Consider the following 21272-nt stretch of genomic DNA (forward strand, 5'->3'; position numbering starts at 1 on the left):
ATGGAGAAAATATTCTATTAGAAATAACAGTTGTCAGCTGGGCGAAGTGGCTCATGCCTGTAATCCCAGCACTTTGGGAGGTCGAAGCAGGCAGATCACAAGGTCAAAAGATCGAGACCATCCTGGCTAACATGGTGAAACCCCAACTCTACTAAAAATACAAAAATTAGCTGGGCGTGGTGGTGCATGCCTGCAACCCCAGCTACTCGGGAAGCTGAGGCAGGAGAATCACTTGAAACGGGATACAGAGGATACATTGAGTTGAGATCGCACCACTGTACTGCAGCCTGGTGACAGAGTGAGCAAATGAGCCATTTCAATGCAAGTTGTTATTCCTTTCTCTGTCTTGTAGAAGGAATGACATCATACAAATATGGTGGATCACAGATTTAAACAGACTGTCAGTTCCACAGCCTACTTATGACTTTGAGAGTGGCACAGAGAAGGTGCTTTATCTTCTCTGTGCCTCAGTTTCCTCCTCTGTAAATCTGAAATTAAGGAGAAAAACAAGTTGCAGTGCATTTTTTTTTTGAGGTAGAGAGGTAAATAATAAAGCACCTGATTACCGGTCAATGTTCTATACATAGTAGCTGCTAATTTGATCATTATATTAATGATCATCATCGTCATGCAATCCAGGACATACAATGGGAGAAAAATAAGACAGGATATTTCTTAGGTTCCTCTAAGTAATTATTTTTAAAAAGGGAAGATTGAAGGAATAGAGAAATAGGAAGGGAGAGAGGCAGAGTAGAAGAGAGGAAGGAAAAGCAGGTAATTAGGCTAGATGGACATTCATCAATGAGGCATCTTGCCTTCAGAACCCTACTGCTTACCTGGTTTCTCTTTCTTCCCTGCTTCAGCAGTATCCACAGCTGCCAGTATGAAAATGAATGCCAAGAAGGCAGCTGCAAATTTTCGACGCTGCTGCTGGTACTGTTGAGCCTGCATTCTAGGAATAAAGAGAGAAAGAGAAGAAGGTGGCATTAACCTAAGTCAGAGAGGAAGACTCATTGAACTCCTTGATGAAAAGGCTCCACTTTCCATTTCTGGAATGTTAGATTTCAGGAAGATTCATATCAATTATCTTGGGTAGAATTTTATCTATTCTCACCAACAGCCATTGAAATAAGTGCTCTTCTGCAATCAATCACGTATTCACTGACAAAACGCAACAGTTCTTCACTTAAGACTTCACAACCATTTGCTAAGTATGACTCAGAAATTATGGAAGCAAAAGAACTTTGAAGGCATGCATTTGAACACAGTCCTACTGTCTTGCTGATAGCATCACTTGGTAATATCGACAACTACAGCCATCTTCAAAATTCCTGACAATATTAGAAACAACCACAGCAATGATATTGCTGTACACAAGACCAATTTGAGTAGACATGATGAATGAATTACCTATACAAGTATATGTTTACCGTTTCTAATTAGATGCATACACAACAACCAACATCTCTGACCTTTTTAAAATCATTGTCATAATCATCACTATCATCTTATCATTATTCCATTATTTATTGATCTAATAAAGAGTGAATCCCAGAAGTAGAGCTAGCACACCTGTGATACATATCAAACACAATGATAAACTCACATGTGCTAAAAATCCTCTAATCTTAGGATATGGTGAAGTCTTTACACTCACTCATAATAGGAAATGCTCACATTTGATGTGAATCAGAAATCCCAAGATATCATTAGAAAGACTCTCCTAGAACTTGAAGCCACCTGTGACAGCCTAGTGTCAATATGGTCACTTGGCCAAAACACCCTTGAGAAAGTCTCAGTCCAAGCTCCAGGACGACCCACTTCCCAATGGCTACACCATATCATGGCTGCAGCAACTTGCCTGGCAGTTATTGAGCTCCATCTGCTGTGTTAGTGGTGTGTTATACTTCATGTAAAAATGGTTGTAATGACCTATGATCATAGGCTGATAATTTTTTTTCCAGAGGTAGTAATAGATTAGTTTAGGTGTTTTAACATTCTCTTTAGTGTGAACAATAAAACGTTTCATGTATATAAGGGGTTGAGATTATTCTGGTCTCTAATTTATTTTCCTCATTGAAAAATATCTATGAGATGATATCCTTGCCAGTGAATTTTTCTCCTTTTCTGTGGCATTGGATATGCTGTCTCTTATTAGTGTTTTTTTTATTTATTTATTTTTAATTTTACTTTAAGTTCCAGGATACATGTGCAGAATGTGCAGGTTTGTTACACAGGTATACATGTGCCATGATGGTTTGCTGCACCTATTGACTGGTCCTCTAAGTTCCTTCCCCTCACCCCGCACCCCTCAACAGGTCCTGGTGTGTGATGTTCCCCTCCCTGTGTCCACGTCTTCTCAATGTTCAACTCCCAGTTATGAGTGAGAACATGTGGTGTTTGGTTTCCTGTTCCTGTGTTAGTTTGCTGTGGACAATGGCTTCCAGCTTCACCCATGTCCCTGCAAAGGACATGATCTCATTCCTTGTTATGGTTGCCTAGTATTCCATGGTATATGTGTACCAAATTTTCTTTATCCAGTCTATCATTAATGGGCTTTTGGGTTGGTTCAATGACTTTGCTATTGTAATAGTGCTGCAATAAACATACGTGTGTCTGTGTCTTTATATTAAAATAATTCATATTCCTTTGGGTATATACTCAGTAATGGGATGGCTGGATCAAATGGTATTTCTGGTTCTAGATCCTTGAGGAATCACCACACTGTCTTCCACAATGGTTGAACTAATTTCCAGAATTTACAAGGAACTTAAACAAATTTATAAAAAAAAAAACAAAACAAACAACCCCATCAAAAAGTGGGCAAAGGATATGACAGACACTTTTCAAAAGACATTTCTGCAGCCAACAAACATGAAAAAAAGCTCAACATCACTGATCATTAGAGAAATGCAAATCAAAACCACAATGAGATACCATCTCACGCCAGTCAGAATGGCAATTATTAAAAAGTCAAGAAACAATAGATTCTGGCAAGACTGTGCAGAAATAAGAATGCATTTACACTGCTGGTGGGAATGTAAATTAGTGTTGTTTTTTAAAATTGATGACTTTGGATTCCAACATATGGATGAAGCATATTTCACTTATCAATTAAAATTAATATTTTGAACCTTTAGTTTTTTCCCTGAATCACAAGCCTAGATTAGCTACTCACCATCTCCAGCACTTTCTGCAATATAAGATAAGGTGCTTTGTTCTTCCTCCTGAGGCTAAATTCTTATTATATCAGATTGGTGCAAAAGTAATCACGGTTTTTGCCCTTAAAGTAAAAATCGCAGTTGCTTTTGCACCAACCTAATACCTCATGAATGGTCACACAGAAAAGTTTCTACTGATTCTGAGGCTTTTCCTGTGCTTTTAATTGGGTGTGAATGATAAAAGAAGCCAGTCTAGACTCACAGGTTTGCAAGTCTTTTCACAGTTCTTTGAGTTGGGCACTGGCACATCAGTGCTACTATATCTTTCATAATGTACTCGAATGTCATTTAAAATTATTAAGTGTAAAGTAAACCAAAGTGGAAGTCCTTGAGCTTTCTTTCCCCAGAGGCTGTCTGAAAGCCTTCTTTCTGCCGCTTTGGCAGAAACTTTTCATTTCAATTGTTTAAAAGGGCAAATTACTTTTTTGATTCAGAACTTTTAAATTACAATATATTTCTTTCCAAGTTAAAATTTACCTGCATTTTCAACAATTACTTACAAATATCAGAAGTATTTAGGTTGTTGAGAATTAGATTACTGTGAGAATCTGGAAATTCCCATGGAGAACGCAGAACTCTTGAGAGAACTTTCTGCCCAAGCCATGGGATGCTCCTCCATAGTCCTACGATACATACAACAGGAAGAGAGGCCAGAAGCACCTCAGATCCCACTGGAGAAATATGATAACTTGGCAGAAATAGAAAGACTCTACCTTCCATAAATAATACAATAACACACATATACACACACATGCACACACAGAGTTATCCATGGCAAGGTGCTATCACTGGCAAGTTTTAACCTCAGCATTTCTAGTTTTATATTGTTAAACTCTTGTTTTCATCATTATTTTCAAAAAGATTTCTCTTAATCCAGTTCTATTCACTGATTTCAAGGAAAAAAACACGCAGGCCAGAATTTCCAAATCAGATAAAATTTTTAGTATAGAATGGTCTACTAAACAAGTCATTATAACTGAAATACGAGCTGACTGGAAAGAAGGAAAGATAAGTACTGGATGGGAGTTGGAGAGAGAGTAGAATGGAAATACACTCTATCTGCCTCTAATGTTAATTTAGAATAATTCAGAATATTAAGAATTGAGTAAATGCTGGATTTCAGCACTTAAATCTTCCAAGAAAAAAATGCACACAAGTCCATGTGTACAGTGGGTCACCTGTGTACAATACGTGTTCAACAACAGCTTTGAATTGAAGAACATTGTTCTTCTCAACCTCTTCTCCCCTTCCTTCTATTTTGCTCATCATTCTACTTAAGCCTATATTTTGAGAGCTTAGATGTTTCTGGGTAGAGAAAATGAATAAAGGTTGTTTGAAAGAAGAGAGTAAGGAGTTTTAAAAATGCAATGATTAAATTTATCCAAAAATTCAGGTATGCCCAAAACAATACCCAACTGGCCTGCTGGTGCCTTGCTGTTGTAGTAAATAGTTGAGTAATTAGTATATGGATAGATAACAGTTCCCCTTGCTAGTGATATTTGCATAGTGGATTGTTTATTTGTCCTTAGCAGCAAGTGAGGGCAAAAGCTCTTCCTGTATGAAGTTTAACCCTACCTGTTCTCCAACAGACTGAGTGCCAAATGAGAGCAGAGGCAAAAACATTGATTCTAAGGAAGTGACCAGGATCGTGGCATATTTTTTTAATCTGGGGAAAATAAAATAGTGCAAGAATAAAGCCTTACTAAATTGACTCCATTCTTTTGAATAATTTACTTATTTCTCACCCCCTTTTTCTACTGCCATCATTCTTGTACTTGCCCTAATAGACTTAGCTGCATATTAACAATTAATTTGAAGACTACCATATTTGGGTGCTGGGTGCCTGGAAATTATTGTTATCTCAATGAAATCTGAAACTCAATGATTAAAAGACATTAAAGAAATCAACTTTAGGGGAATGTGTTTATCTATTAAATCTCAATCTCTTTTCTGGATAAATAGCTGATTAGGAAAAGAGAGCTCCCCTTTTCCTTAGTATTTTAAGGAGATCTAGAATTTTCAAGATGGTAATATCTAAATATTAGATGGTAATATCTAAATACAGGGAAAGGATGCTGGAAACTGTACTTTAGCGAACTATTTGGGGGATTAATACAGGATCTGGAGGCAAAAGCTTTGGCCTAAACTTCAGCTATACCACCTACTTTTTGAGTGTCCTTGAACAAATTACCAAATCACAGCGGATTGAACTGTTTTGACATCTGCAAAATGGGGGTGGTTGTAACAATTACTTGAGAGACTTCTCATGAAGATTACAAGATACAGACATAGAGATAACCAGAATATTAAGAAATATAGTATTAGTTGCTGAATAAAATTAGTGTACCCCTTTACTCTTATTACTTACTACAAAGAAGTGCTTTTTTATTAAAAAAAAAAAAGCATTATGCTTTATCTAGTATTATCCAAAAGCAAAACAAAACAAACAAAAAGGGACAGAGAGAGAGACACGATTTAACTGAGACCAACTGAAGTTGTGTTCAGCCTTATCAGGACACAAATTAAATCTGCCTTTACTTCTTGGAAGCTTAATAAGAACTCAAGGACCTTCATCCCCGGTATTTCTTTTGAGTTCGCTGAAGTCAAGAGGTCCAATGTTGCAATGTTGATAATCAGGAAATATGTAAATGCAATTAAACTTGTATGAAATGAGAAAAAACATCTCACTTTGCAACTACATATTATACCCTTCATGTAATAAAACTATTACACCTCCCACTTTTTATTTAAAGTACCTAAGATTTTAAAATAGCTACTACTCATAACACTTTTGGCTAGTGAAAAATACCAGCAAAACATGGCATTAAACAGAGGAATGAATAGTCATAATAAAAGATTGTCTCTGCCCTTTGTCAATACCTGGGGATGTGTAATTTACCAAAGAAGTGCTGGAAACAATCAGTTTTGAGAGTAGTCTCATATGACAGTAAATGATTTGTGATGCTTCTGCATTACTTGTTTCACGTTGCCAGATTGTTCTAGATATTGTGTGATTCAGTTGCATAAACTCTCGTGAAATAGTAATTTTCTGACCTCTTTATTGTAAAACAAAACACAAGTTATAGAAAAACCACACAAACCCACTAAAGAGCTTAGCAAATTATTGTAAGATTTTTCCAGTCACGTGAGAAGGCTTTACATGTTTCCCATCCCAATGACAGTCTCATCCCTCCAAAAGTAACTCATATAGTAATTATTTATTTGTATTATTTGAAGGTTTTATTCAAGGGTGCTTCCCTTGACTTGTCTAATTTTATTTTATTTTATTTTATTTTTAAACTGATACCTCTTTCAATTTGCTTTTACTATACAGGGTTACCCTCCATCACTTTCTTTTTCTTGCTTTTTACTTTTACAAAACCCAGGCCACTTAATCATTAGTATCCCATATTCCAGATTTTGATGATTGCAAATTCATGGTGCAATTCAATATTCTCTTCAGCTGCAAATTGGCAGCTGGATGCAGAGGCTTAATCAGACTCAGGTGCTATCCCTTTGGTAAGAATGTAAATAACATTGCGTTCTTTCACCAGGAGCTACAAAATATTTGGGTTTTGCTCTTTTGTGATGTTAACAGCCATTGGTACTTAATAAGTATGGATGGGGGTTGCAAAATTGTGATATTCTCATTCTAGTCTTTCATTTTCATACAATGCTTAACATAATTCCATATAGAAATGTTTTCCTTCATCTAATATTTTGTTCAGCTGTTTAAAGTTCATAAAGATATATAGGATAAATGCTTGATTCTTTCCATTTATCTAGTTTTCAAGGTTATGAATTTGCTCTCCACTATCATTAAAATATGGCCAATCAGTTTTTCTTTTTTTAAGGTTATTATAAATTCATGCATTTATTCATATTTGATAGGTTTTAAGCCATCACATTCTTTTTATCTTTATTGCAGCTCTAATTGTCCCATCTTTGGCCTGTGTAAGCTTCACTAAATTAAGTTGTCTTGTGAATTATTTTAACACTAGCCTTATAACCTTTTATAAGTTCCATGCTCTCTGGTATATCAAGATTTTCCAGGTCTATCCTTCAAGAATCTTTGTTTGTTTATTTTGATAATAATAAATGATATTTTAAGACCAAAATCTGGGCACTAGGGATGCTCAGCTTCAATGAGTTTGTCTTTATTTCCAGCCCATTTTCTGTGAGCAGAGTGAGGAAAGGACAAAGGAAATGATAGAACTAAATATAAAATTAATGATTTGATTATCTTATATTACATAAACATTAGTCTTATGATAATAATATTAATACTAAACCCACCATTTACGAATTTTAAAAGCAGTTAAAATGATTTTACATAGGTGATCTCCTTTTGGCTCTCATTTTTATAGTTGCTTGACATCTATGTAATCAGACATTTTCGTCATTACATACTTACAGGGGCCAAGGGAAAATTTCCCCTTTGCCCTGTGAAGGTTACCTAAAAATCACTGAGAAAAGGTAAATAAATAGGAGAAATGGCATATAAATTTATTTGATCATATTTTTACATGACATGGGAGCATTCAGAATAAAGACCCAAAGATTCAGGAGAAAACTATCTATTTTTATGCCTAGGCTCAACAAAATATGGACAGCTGTGTAGAAGTATGATTACGCAAAAGGTATAATCTAGTGCTAACAACAAGCTGAATGATGAAACCCAGCAAAGACTGCCTGTTTAGAGTCTTCTTGTTCTCTCTCTGTGTACCTTTGCTTTCTCTGCATGTGGGGCAGCACTCTCTCTGGAATGGAGATCTTATGATTTATACTCAAACAAAGTAAGTCAGATAATTTCTTTATGGCCAGTTTTTACACAGAAAGGTGTAGGGAAGTTAGAGTAATATCTTTAGGTTCTATGGCTGGTTTTGGGGAAAAAGAGTTCTAGTTTCTACGACATGCCTTGTGGAAGAGTTTCTATGACTATTCAGAATCTATTTTACTTTCCCTTATAAATATAGTATTGTTTTAGCTGAGATGCCCAAGGGATTTTTTTCTGTAAAGTACAACAATTTTCCTGAAAAATAACTAGGTGTTTTTCATTTTGGTTAAATATTTTCAGACAGTAATGAGATCTTTGCTTTGCTTATTTTCAATATTTGTCATTTTATCTCAAATCCTTTTTATATTTTTTATTTAAAAGCAATTGCTTTTTTATCTTCAATTTATCTGAAGGTATTACTTGTGTTTATTCAATCTTGTGTCCCTTCTAATTTAGTCTTCATTTCTAAAATAGATTTCTTATAATTCTAATTCTTTCCTAGTTTTGTCATCTAATTGCTGAGTTTTCTAATTATAATTTGTGATGCTCTTTTACATTTTATATTGTTTTCTTAGTGTTTTCTAACTCATTTTGAAACAGTAGGTTACTGTAGCAGGAGGAGCTGCAGACAAAACCCTTCAGACACCAAGATAGTGAAGGGAGTGGCTTTAATCAGCTGGGAGCATCAGCAACCTAGCGTCTTAAAATCCGATCTCCTCAGGTGCTCAACTTCTGTCCCTTTTAACGGCTCACAACTCTAAGGGGATCCACGTGAGAGGGTCGTGATCAACTGAGCAAGCCAGGGGGTAAGTGACAGGGGCTGTGAGCACCGATGGTCAGAGTGAAACAGAACAGAACGGGAGGTTTCACAATGTCCTTCCATACAATGTCTGGAATCTGTAGATAACAACAGTTGCTAGGTCAGGGGTGGAATTTTAACTACCAGGCTTAGGTCAGGCAGGCCCAGGCCTGGTTTCAGATCTGGTTCCTTGGTTTCAGGTCTGGTTCCTAGGCGCTGGGCTACCTGCCTTTTTTTTCGCTTCTCTTTCCTTTTCTGAGTATAAAACAATATGAGAGGGTCTCTCTCATCCCTCATTTCCCCCCTTCAAGACTCTCACTTTTTATTAGTTGGAGTTCTCACTCTTATTTTTGCTACTTATGTCTTCTTGTGCAATAGATTGATAGTGATTCATAGAGTACACTTGTGCTGAAGCATTTTGGTGAACCAAGGTAGCGATGAAGCTTTTTATCATTTGAAGAAGTACAGGTAGCAAACAAGGGAGCAGTAAGCAGGTTCCTATTACTATTATAACTCTTATTATAAGAGTTTTAAATTTTCTTAGTGCTGGGAACCACCTTCTAAACATGGCTTCAGGGTCGAATCTGTGCTACACTTCTACAGGCACATGTGCCAGTTTTGTCATATTTTTAACTATGTCTTTAACTACTTGCCTTTGATTATCTATGTGTAGACAGTAATTAGTAAGGTTAAATTTCTTATAGACCTCTCTTTCAGCTGCTAGCAAGTAGTCGAGAGCCAATCTATTTTGATAGATAGCATTTCTTATCTGAGTTTCTTGCTGGGCCAGAATAGTCAAGTCTCGACCGGTTTTATTAGTGATGATTTCTAAAACAGCTTGCAACCATATGATTCAGTTGAGCATGTAAATGGGGGTCTGGTATCCCCATGAGACATCTTGTGCCTAAGTACCAGGCCTATAATATTGTATGATTCACTTAGGGGGCTATTCATTATTTTTCAATTTTTTTATAGCTATGCTTTTCTTTTTGCAGGAAGCATAGACAGGGAAGCCCAGGAGTTCACCTGTTTTTATGGGTAGTAGGAAGAAAGATGGTTTAATAGTGCCAATAACACAACTACCTGACCACTGGTCAGGCAGCTTAGCGTAGGTTCTATGTCCACATATCCAGTATAGCCTAGTGGGGGCTGTCCAGTCCCGGTGGGATTCTGGGTGGGCTTAAACGGTCTGCAACTTTGGAAATTTACTGAATGGATTTTTATCTGTGTGGTTTGAACTCCACCATGTAACTGTTTTTGTGGTACTATTACACAGTTTTTGTCCTAGGCAACTAAGTCATCCTACAGAATGAGTGAATTCTTTCCTTTTTCTAGCTATGCAATATTGTCCAACAATTGAGACTTTTAGAACCTAGAAATGATCAGGGTGATTCTTTAGGGCTGGGAATTCAACAGGAACTGGGTCTGTAGGCACTAATTCTCAGGCTTCTTATGGCCATTGATCTCCTGTTACAGTTCCTCCACAAACATAACATTTAGAGACTGCGCTACATACCTTGGATAGAATAGCATTATGCAAACAAGTTTCTTTTAGAGTCCTGGTACACTTATAATAACCATAAAATAATAGGACTGTAGCAATCTTTTATCCTACCTCAGTGACTTGACGTAGATACTGGGAACAGCTCTCAGTCTGAGGAAGGTCAGTTGAAGTCCTTACTGTGCAAGTCCAAATTTTAAGGAAAATGAGTCCCACGATGAGTTTCCTCATGCTTCGGCCATGCGCGGACCAGTCAGCTTCCGGGTGTGACTGGAGCAGGGCTTGTCGTCTTCTTCAGAGTCACTTTGCAGGGGTTGGTGAAGCTGCTCCCATTCACATACAGCTCTCAGTCTACTGATGTTTAAGGATGGTCTTGAAGGTTGGGCCCACTAGAATAAACTGAGTCCAATACCTCTACACAGTTATGTTCAACTGGGCTCTCTGATACCAGGAGTAAGGTGGCGGAGTTTAGGGTGTTGCAAACTTCAATGGTTATGCAGGGATTTTCACAGAGCAAGCTTTGGTATCTAGTTAGTCTAGTATTCATTAGCTAATGATGTCCTTTGGTATTTATTAAAGTCACCACAGGATGGGGGGACTTTATGTTTAGGTTTTGCCTAAGAGTTAGCTTATCTCCTTCTTATGCTAACAGGGTCGTTGCTGCCAGGGCCCTCAGACATGGGGGCCAGGCTTTGGAAGCCCTGTCTAGTTGTTTTGAGAGATAGGCCACTGGCCTTGGCCAGGGCCTTACAGTCTGGGTTAAAACTCCAACTGCCATTTTTTTTTTTTGACACATAGAGTGTAAAAAGTTTTGTCAAGTCAGGTAGCCCCAGGGCTGGGGCGGACCTGAGTTTTTCTTTTAACTCATGAAAAGCTTGTTGCTGTTGGTTGTAATAGATGTAGTTTATCTAATTTATATTTTTATTAACTGTCACGTACTAAAATACTGACCTAAATCCTGTAGCTATTTGATTTCAAGCTTTAAATTGATCTGGTATTCCTCGTGGGACTCCAACTGCGTCTAAATGGACGTGAGAATAGAAAGACCTATAAGGGGCTTCTCTCGCTTTATGATGTCTTATTTTTTTTCTCCTTCTGGTTGATGAAATGCCAGGGTGAAAGGGATAGCCAGTTGGACTAAAGTATAAGTGCCATCCAGTTATTTGGTAGAGTGCCCAGTAAAGGTCCACCACAATATCACCACACATCTGCTTGGGGATGAACAACGGCTGACTGATTGATAAGCTCGTGAAAATTCTTAAGCTCATCACATCCCTTCAGGTCTCCAAGGAATGCTAAGTTTCCTCCCTGTCGTGAGAGACACGAAGTGAACTTAGTGTTGGGAAACGGAGGCTGGATGGCCCTCGGGGGCTGACCCGCAGGATGCCAGACTTTGGGATATAGCAGAGAGAGCTTGGCAAGACTTATTAATCCAGGCTGTAGAATCCTGGAAAAGAGCTACCATGCAGCCCCTGCCTGGTGGACTGGAGGACCACATTAGTGGAAGGGGGACAATCAGGGCCTCTGGCCTGCCATGTGCACAAGCATAACAATTGCTTTTGTTTAACGTGCGGATGGAATGTTTGATCCGTTCCAACCAGGCATTTGCATCTTGGTATGCTGTCTTAATTGCCAAAGTTTGTTTTAACTTTTTAACTTTTACGATCTTCTTGTGAAATGAATGTTTCTTTTAGCACCTATTTTTATTGGTTTTTAGACCAAAGAAAGCCAAATACCATTTTACATTTAACAATGCTTTTTGTATGATTTTTATACTAGATAAGCTAAATTTTACCTTTATATTAGTGTGTTATTAATGTTAAACTTAATTTTAATAAAACTTTGTAGACATATTTATCTAATTTTTAATGTTTGATCATAAGTAAGATTTTATAGACTCTTTTTAACCTTTTATAATTTTTGTTAAAGAGGAGATTGGTGCTTTAAGAAAAACCTGTTGCATTTTTACTTTAATGTCCAGTTCACAGAAAAACTGGATGATACCTTTTTTAACTTTTGCTAATATGTTTACACACAGAATTTTCTTTACAATTAACGTTTTAAAACTTGCTTAAACTTTCAAAATAATGTTTTTTTTAACTTTTTAATGTAGGTAAAAATCCACATTCTTATGCCTCCTTATAATCCTTTTACCAAAGGTATATTTTACTTTCCTTATACACCTTGCACATAAACTGTTTCTTCAATAGTACTCAGGAGGCCTTATTACTTTTAAATTATACAACATTTTTTGCATAAATTTTTTTATAACTTTTTTTCTTTCACAACTTTAGCCGACAATTCTTCGACATGTCTCAACTTTCTGACTTACTACAAACATTTTTTTTAAAACAACCAGTTAATTTATTTCAGGACAAGAAATTACCATATAACACTCTTTTTACATAAATTCTGCCTCCCGTCTTTTTTTCCCTTTTTTTTTTTTTGAAGATAACCATTCTTTTTTTTTTTTTTTAAAGCGAACTTTCTTTATGTCCATGGACTAGACTGTCTAAGGCCACAAGATTATAAGTTACTGTAATAAATGTTACACTGTTAACTTTTAGCAAACTTTACTTTTGTTGAAAACCTTGTAAGTTTGGGATTTCAATTATCCCTTGCTATTAATAAGACCTTGTTTAGTCTAAATTAACTTAGAATTGGTATAGATGCCCTTTTTTTTTTTTTTTTTTTTTTCTGTTAGCAAAGCAGCTGCCGCTGCAGATTGAACGCATCTGGGCCATCCACAGGTTACTGGGTTTAGGATTTTCTGATAGGAAGGCCTCAATGCTTTCGGGATACGCCCTTGTTTACACTGACAACAAAGTGGTATTAGAGTGTTACAGGGTTACTGAGAATACCTTTAATTATCAATTATAGGTTTTAAATTTGCCTTGGCTTTTAAAGGAATCGGGTATATTGTTTTTTTCTTAAACTTGTATATTTCTCTCTTTCTCTTGTTCTTTCTCTCTTTGACTTTCTGTCTCTCTCTCACTGACTTTCCTTTTGCCTCTGTCTCTTCCTCTCTTTCTGCCTCTTTCTCTTTTCTTGACTCCTTCTTTGTCTCTCTGTCTCTTCCTGTCTGTCTTTTCCTCTCTCTCTTTCCCTCTTTTTCTCTCTCTTTCCTGTCTTTCTCTCTGCTGGTCTTTCCTTGCCTCTGCCAGCTGCTTGCGCTGTTCTCTTAACTACTGTCGAGGGGAAGGGGATCTAAAACCAGCTGTAACTGTCTATGTATGGAAACTGGTCTGTGTGCCTTGGCTTACAGGTTACCTTGTGCCATACCTCTGAAACAAGGGACCTGTCTAGGCTTCCTTCTGATGGCCAACCCACCTCAAATGCTGGCCAGTCTATTTCACACAAAGTTCTAAGTTTTCCTGGTATCACAGTAACACCGTAATCTCCCTTAAATCCTTTCTTGAAATTTTTCAACATAGTTCCTAGTGGGGTGGGCTTACTTGGTACCTGACCCATGTCTCCTTGAGACAAAACACCACGCTCACACCACAAGCACACTACAAAACAAAGAACGGGTAAAAAGGGCACACACACACTTTTACAGTTTACGCCAAACCAGAATCAAAACCAAAATCAGAGTATCAAGAAATCCAGGCCAGGTCAAAACCAAAACCAAAGTATCAAACAATCTAAGTCAAGTTAAAAACAAAAACCAAAGTGCCAATACAGGCACGCCGTGGGTGATCAGGCCACGCTTCCGCTCGAATGGAGTAGGCAAGTTCCCAAGATCAATCCTGTCAAGCAATTCAAACCAAGTCAAAACAAAAATAAAAACCAAAGAGCCCATAAAGGCACGCCGTGGGTGATCAGGCCACGCTTCCACTCAAATGAGTGGGCAAGTTCGAAAGACTAGTCTTACAAAGTTTTAGACGTCCGGACTCCAAGTGCCAAGTGCCAGTTCCTTCCCAGTGTTCAGCCACTGTGTTGATCCTCTACGGGGGCCTGCCACACACGGCTCTGGCGAGGCGTCCCACCGGGGCAAATGCCTACCCAGAAGCGCTCTCAGGATCCACATCGCTCCGGCTGGTTGGAGTCCCCCGCAGGGATGTTCCACAGGGCAGGCTAAAGTCACCTAAGGAGCTGCCTGGACCTTCCATTACTCACCTCGCTTGCCGATCAGGGAACCAAGAAATGTAGCAGGACCAGCCGCGGACAAAACCCTTCAGACACCGAGATAATGAAGGGAGTGGCTTTAATCAGCTGGGAGCATCAGCAGCCTAGTGTCTTAAAATCCGAGTTCCTCAGGTGCTCAACTTCTGTCCCTTTTAAGGGCTCACAACTCTTAGGGGGTCCACGTGAGAGGGTCGTGATCGACTGAGCAAGCCAGGGGGTACGTGACAGGGGCTGTGAGCACCGATGGTCAGAGTGAAACAGAACAGAACGGGAGGTTTCACAATGTCCTTCCATACAATGTCTGGAATCTATAGATAACAACAGTTGCTAGGTCAGGGGTGGAATTTTAACTACCAGGCTTAGGTCAGGCAGGCCCAGGCCTGGTTTCAGATCTGGTTCCTTGGTTTCAGGTCTGGTTCCTAGGCGCTGGGCTACCTGCCTTTTGTATCACTTCTCTTTCCTTTTCTGAGTATAAAACAATATAAAACAATATGAGAGGGTCTCTCTTGTCTCTTATTTCCCCTTAATTCTTTCCTAGTACTGTCACCTCATTGCTGAGTTTTCTAATTATAATTTGTGATGCTCTTTTATATTTTATATTGTTTTCTTAGTGTTTTCTAACTGATTTTGAAACAGTAGGTTACAAAGATTTTTGTTGTTCTGTTTCTTGAGCATATTCAGAAATTCTTGAATTGGCCATATAAATAATGGTCTTCCCCTTTTTCTGTTCATTCTCTCCTTTTAAGTTACTTTGTATGAGATTTGACCTCAATACATTTCTCTTGTTCATATTTATGTTCACATAGCTTTTCTAATTTCACAAAATCTGTTCTTCTGTTCTTTCATATGATGGTGGAAACATGGTATCTATCTTTCTGAGATTTTCAGGTTCTGTTCTCTTCTTTTATCTAGTCTTTCTCTTTCTCTTTTGTTTTTATTGTTGGTCTCTTGATCAATTTTGATTTTTTCACAGCAGTTTATCCTTACAGTGAGTTCCTGCCCCAGAAGGGAGTCCTGGTGGGTCAGCTTTTATTCTCACATTGGCTCACCATGATCTACGGTGCACTTGTGTGAGCTGTTTTGGGTTCTCCCCTGTCAGATCTGTCTGATGTTGCTTCTCCCTATCTTGTTTTGTTCAAATACCAATAGCATGCATGTCTTGTGGTTACCAGTGGTTTGCTCCCATCCACTTTTACTGTCACGTTTGTCAGAGAAAAATTTATCCTGATTTTTGCTTTAAATCTTGACCATGGGTTTTGGTCTTGCTATCTGTCAAACTGCTTCACCTTTTTTTTTTTTTTTTTTTTTTTGAGATGGAATCTCGCTCTGTTACCAGGCTGGAGTCCAGTGGCATGACCTCTGCTCACTGCAACCTCCACCTCCTAGGTTCAAGCGATTCTCCTGCCTCAGCCTCCCAAGTAGTTGGGATTACAAGTGCGCGCCACCCTGCCCAGCTAATTTTTGTATTCTTATTAGAGATGGGGTTTTGCCATGTTGGCCAGGGTGGTCTCGATCTCCTGACCTTTTGATCCTCCCACTTTTGCCTCCCAAAGTGCTAGGATTACAGGTGTGAGCCACCGTGCCCAGCTGCTCCATCTATTTTTATGTGAAGATTCAGGAAGTTTCCAAAACTATCCTGACACCTCTTTCCACCCCAAATTAACACATTATTTCATTAAACATTTTGGAGGCACCTACCCTATGCCAGCCACTGGGTGGTATTCTCAAGACACAACAGTGACAAGTGATAAGACAGATGTTTTGGCTTGTTCTCATGAAGCTTGCACTCCAATAAAGCATCAGTGACAAGTAAATAGCCAATTATAATTCACTGTCCTCTCATAAGAAGTACAGAATGTCATGAAGTACAAGGGAAGGGCAATTATTTTGCATTTCCCTTTTTTGATTGTCAATTAATTTTAAGACAGGGATTCAGTTAAGGCCAAAGATTTAACTTCCCTGAAGTTCTCTATAAAGTGAACAAAACCACTTACAGCTAGAAGTTCTTTTATAAGGTATTAGATATTAATAAATGTCCTGATTATTTTAGTCATATAGTCAAATGCTTGTCTTCTTATTCACCAGAAATAATTTTATTTTAGTTTAGGAAAGTATAGTATTCATTTAGTTAACAAATTTATTTATAGTACTTACCATATTCAAGGATCTGTTTTAAGCACTTTACAAATATTGACTCATGGTAATATTAAATGATATTTGGATCATTACAAATAGTGTATCCATTTACTAAATTATTCAAAAACTTTGTAAGAGTTGCAGCCTTTGTGGCATACATTATTCTAGGCAATAAAAATAAGGAGTTGAACAACACAGACAAGATTCTTGACCACACGATGCTTATATTTAGTGGGCAAGCTAGAAAATAACATGGAAAAAAATAGACGAGTAAAGAGATTCATACACAAGGTAATTTCTGATTGTGGTAAATTTGTGACAAGAAAATTAAAAATGATATCATAAAGAGTGATCCAAGGAGGACTATTTAGGTAGGGGGTTATGGATGGCTTCATCCTATGGCTAAGAAAGAGCAAGTGAGGTAAGGTATCTCTACTGAAAATATTTTGCATCATGGACTCCAAATTATCACTTTTCCTTCCTCGTTATTCTCTTCTAAGACTAGAAGGCCTCCAAGCTTTTAACATTCTGCTAGAATTCGGTAGTTAGCCATCCATTTCTCCTGATTGATATTGTTTTCCCCACTCTGCATCCACATAATCTTCCTAGCTTTGACCAACATCAAACAATTTCTCACTGTTATTGGCTCACTAGCAGGCAATCTGATCAAACCTGAAATCGTACCAATTCATAATCTGTATTAATATCCAATGTCATATAATTTCAGAATTAAAAACAAACAAATCAAGAAATGTTTACATTTCCCAAGAAACATAATGACCCTTTTTAAATTTAAACATGATATCACAAAGTGTTCTTTTCCCATGTGTTCTGACCTGGTAATATAGTAGAAAATCCGTTTTGACTAAAAGCATGGAGGCTTATCACCTCTGCTCCCTATTAATCTTTACAAGGATGAGTAGGCTTCATGAAAACTGTCTTCTACTTCAAATTCATCTCTAATTACACAGAAGCACACAGGCATAAGAAAGAAACAAATAAATCAACCAAAACAAGTATTCGAAGGAAATACACTGGGTTTTCTCTTTATAATATAACTGTGATAGTAAAGGTATGTTTGTTCAATTATTCTGGGGAGCCCAATAAGTTCAAAGAGGACTTGGCTGTTTGTATTATTCCTTTACTGCTTTAATTTATTATAATTGAAAAAAGCTGGAGACTGACTTTGAGAATCATAGAATTGTTTAGTTTCCTCCTAATCCTTTTCATGTCTATCTGCTGCAACGTGGTATAGGGGAGCAAATAAGAGTTTTAGACCAAGTCAGAGCTGAGTGAGAATCCCAACTCTGGCTAGGGAATGTGAAGCAATACATTTACTTTCTCTGAAACTTATTTTTCTTAGCAATAGATGTGGGTATAATATCTTCCCCACAAAGTTTTGGGATTAGAGATTACGTATGAAAATTAAGCAACACAGTTCCTGGCACACAGCAGACCCATAATATCTTTTCTCAATAAGCTTTTCTAACTTCAATTGCAGCCCTTTTGCCCCTTCATCTTTAATTATACAAAGTCAATAAATGGACACAGTGGATATAATTTCCCGATACCAGCATGCCAAACACTGAATGTTCCTTGGGTAAAAATGCAATCCAGTTCTTCTTTTTACCAGATTATTGTACTATCTTCGTAATTCATCTTCCTGTTGTCTTTCTTATTTTCTTCTAAACCACAATCTGCTGAGACCAAGATGTCTAGACTATCTAAAAGCTTTCCTTCTTGGAGGCACCTTTCAGTCTGTCTTTTCCACTCCTGCACCCGATCTATGTATCTTTAGCCAGAAAAAGGTACTTATAATTATTTAAACCCAAAAACATTTTAATCAACTGATCTTTTGCTCATGCTATCCTGTGTGATTAGAAATTCTTTCCCAATCCCCTTTCCTGGCAAATCCTCATCACTGTCCAAGGTTTAGCTCAAGGCTTTCGCCCTCAGCAAAGCCTTTGCCAGGATAACAGTATCTCCATCTCTGGAGCACATTGTGCCACATCCATCCCACGGACCCTCCTCATTCACAACCCTGAATGTGCACGTGGCATATTATTGATTTCATAAAATGTGGCATATAAAACTGAAAAGGAAATGACATGAGCCATCCAGACCGTTATATTTAGTAACTATCATGTCTTTAAATCTCTTCAGTTTCTCCTATTTGATTACCAATGCTAGCAACTGACTTTCTTTTAAGGAGTTATTTCTCTCTAAAAAAACAAAACTAGAAATAAAATAAAGTCCCACATTATAATTGTAATACATAAAGGAAGTAGAGAATAACAAAGCTGTCCTGAAAGGTAGATACTGAAAGTCCACTATAGTTCCTTACTAGCTGTTTGATTGGTTCACATACACTAGCCAATAAGTAAATTCTCATCTGAGAAAAACTACCGGTAACACAAGTCATGGACGCTTGAAGTCCTATTAGTATAACTGACATTTAGAATACTGTCTACTGATGAAGTTCTATCAAAAGCCTTTGGATAATAATGTAATTTTCTGTGCAGGCATGTGTGATTGTGATTGTGTTTGTGTGTATATAATTGTGTGTGTGTGTATACACAAACACTTGTATTCATCTTCCTTCAGTAATCAATACATCCTTTAAGGGAGAGAACATTATCTCTCTGTTATTCATTTGTAAGGTTTAGAACAGTGTTGACACATAGATTTCATTTATATATTTGTTAAATAAATGAATAAAATAAAGAAGAAAAATGGCCTTGGTAGCCAATATAATAACTGACTATGGTATCTAAAATAACACCCACCTACACATCTCTGTTCCCTTACTGGGCTTTACTTTTTCCTTAGCATGAATTAATGTTGGATGTTGTATTAGCCTGTTTTCACACTGCTATAAAGAACTGCCTGAGACTGGGTAATTTATAAAGGAAAAAGGTTTAACTCACTCACAGTTCAGCATGGCTGGGGACGCTGCAGGAAATTTACCAACATGGCGGAAGTCGAAGGGACAAGGCAGCAGGAAGGAGAATGAACGCAGGAGGAACTACCAAATACTTATGAAACCATCAGATTTCATGAAAAATCAAGTAGAAGGACCATGTAAGCAAATGTGTGGAGGTGGCATTTATAAAATATTCAGTGACAAATGTGTAGAGTCTAGAGTACACAGTAACAAGGAACAGTGGATGGACCTCAAAAGAAGACAGTGGAAATAAGTTAATCCTGGGAGTTGTGAGGGGGAAAGGAATAGAGACAGAGTCATTAAGTAGTCTGGAGAAGAGACAAGGAAAGACCACGGAGAGGGGAAAAGGCTGTGAGTTGTATGAACATGACTAAAACCCTAAGTTACCACCAAGGGGTCAGCCGCCATATTCAAGAGTTCGTCAAGATATCCTTTGCATAGTTCTGTGGTTATTGTCCTGTTTTGTCTTTATTTTTATCAGTTTTGTGGGTGTTTTAGGTACTTCAGCTCACTTTTGCTTATTTGTTTATTACAAAAGTACTATAATTAGGAGTCCAGAATAAGCACTAAGGGCTCAAAATTTCAGAAGCACACACACACACACACACACACAAATAGCCTCTTATTTTCTTATTTTCATTTCATTATTTTTATCAACAGAGCACTAGTGTTTCCACAAGGAAGCACCAAAGGCTGCAGCAAGGCATTAAGAGGGGCCTGAGAAGGTGCCCTGACCTCCCTGCCACACCCAATAGCGCCCCCTCCTTACCCCAGCTGTGCCTAGAGCAGCTCCTCCTTCACTACTCACTGACTTCCTTGTAAAAGTCCATTTGTCAAAAAAAGAAAATACATTTAAAGTCCACTGGTCTACCCAATACCAAGGTCTATCTAGTTAGGAGATACAATAGTGACACAGAACAGTATTTTTTTAATATACTTTAAGTTCTGGGGTACATGTGCAGAACATGCAGTTTTGTTACATAGGTACATATGTGCCATGCTGCTTTGCTGCACCCATCAACCCGTCACCTACATTAGGTATTTCTCCTAATGTTGTCCCTCCCCTAGGCCCCCACCCCCTGACAGGCCCTGGTGTGTGATGTTCCCCTCCCTGTGTCCATGTGTTCTCATCAGAACAGTATTTTTTTAAAAGATAGAATAGGAAAAATGCCTCACAGATGGTGATGTAAATATGAAATCTATTATTAGTATGAAAGATGCCTTGCTCACATTAGGTACTCAAAAAATATTCGTGAAATTATATTTAAAAATAGAAATTTTATAGTTAACTATTCTATACTTTGTAAAGTCTGAAATGATTTCATCTTGTCATCAAAGATCAAACACATAGCCTAACAAGTATGATTATAATCATGAAGAATTTATGATAGAAAATCATAAGGCATTGGAGGCCTATTTTAATATGGTGGAAAGAGAAAAGGTTTTGAAGTCAGAATTTTTCACACTGGCTTCATCACTTCTTATATGTAGGCAAAGTAGTCAATTTCTTTTACTGTCAGTGTCCTCATCTATGGAAACACAGAGTTTTCATATGCACACTTATAATTTGTTTGAAGAGTACAGTGAGATAACATATAAAATGCCTGGCATCCTGTGAGACATGTATTCAGTTCTCCATCAATGGTAGCCCTTGTGGTTCTTTGAGGAAGAGAGGGGATGTGAAGAAGTGTATATCTCCCCCAAAAAATGTCAGAAGCAGCTTCGCACAGAAGGTGATAATGCCCCCTTTTAAGATGGTTTAGACT

General features: G+C 37.7%; 1 protein-coding gene across 2 annotated transcripts in view; it reads right to left on the reverse strand.

Annotated features, from left to right (window-relative positions):
* PTN (pleiotrophin) overlaps positions 1-21272 on the reverse strand; it is a 114533-nt gene that overhangs the window by 26267 nt on the left and 66994 nt on the right. For both annotated transcript variants that reach the window (XM_002818493.5, XM_009243269.4), the window contains exon 2: positions 837-952. In XM_002818493.5, the coding sequence (XP_002818539.1) occupies positions 837-951 (115 nt within the window). In that variant the 5' untranslated portion in view covers position 952. The remainder of the gene's footprint in view (positions 1-836; positions 953-21272) is intronic.

This window comes from Pongo abelii, chromosome 6 (assembly GCF_028885655.2).
Source record: "Pongo abelii isolate AG06213 chromosome 6, NHGRI_mPonAbe1-v2.0_pri, whole genome shotgun sequence".
NCBI classification, from domain to species: domain Eukaryota; kingdom Metazoa; phylum Chordata; class Mammalia; order Primates; family Hominidae; genus Pongo; species Pongo abelii.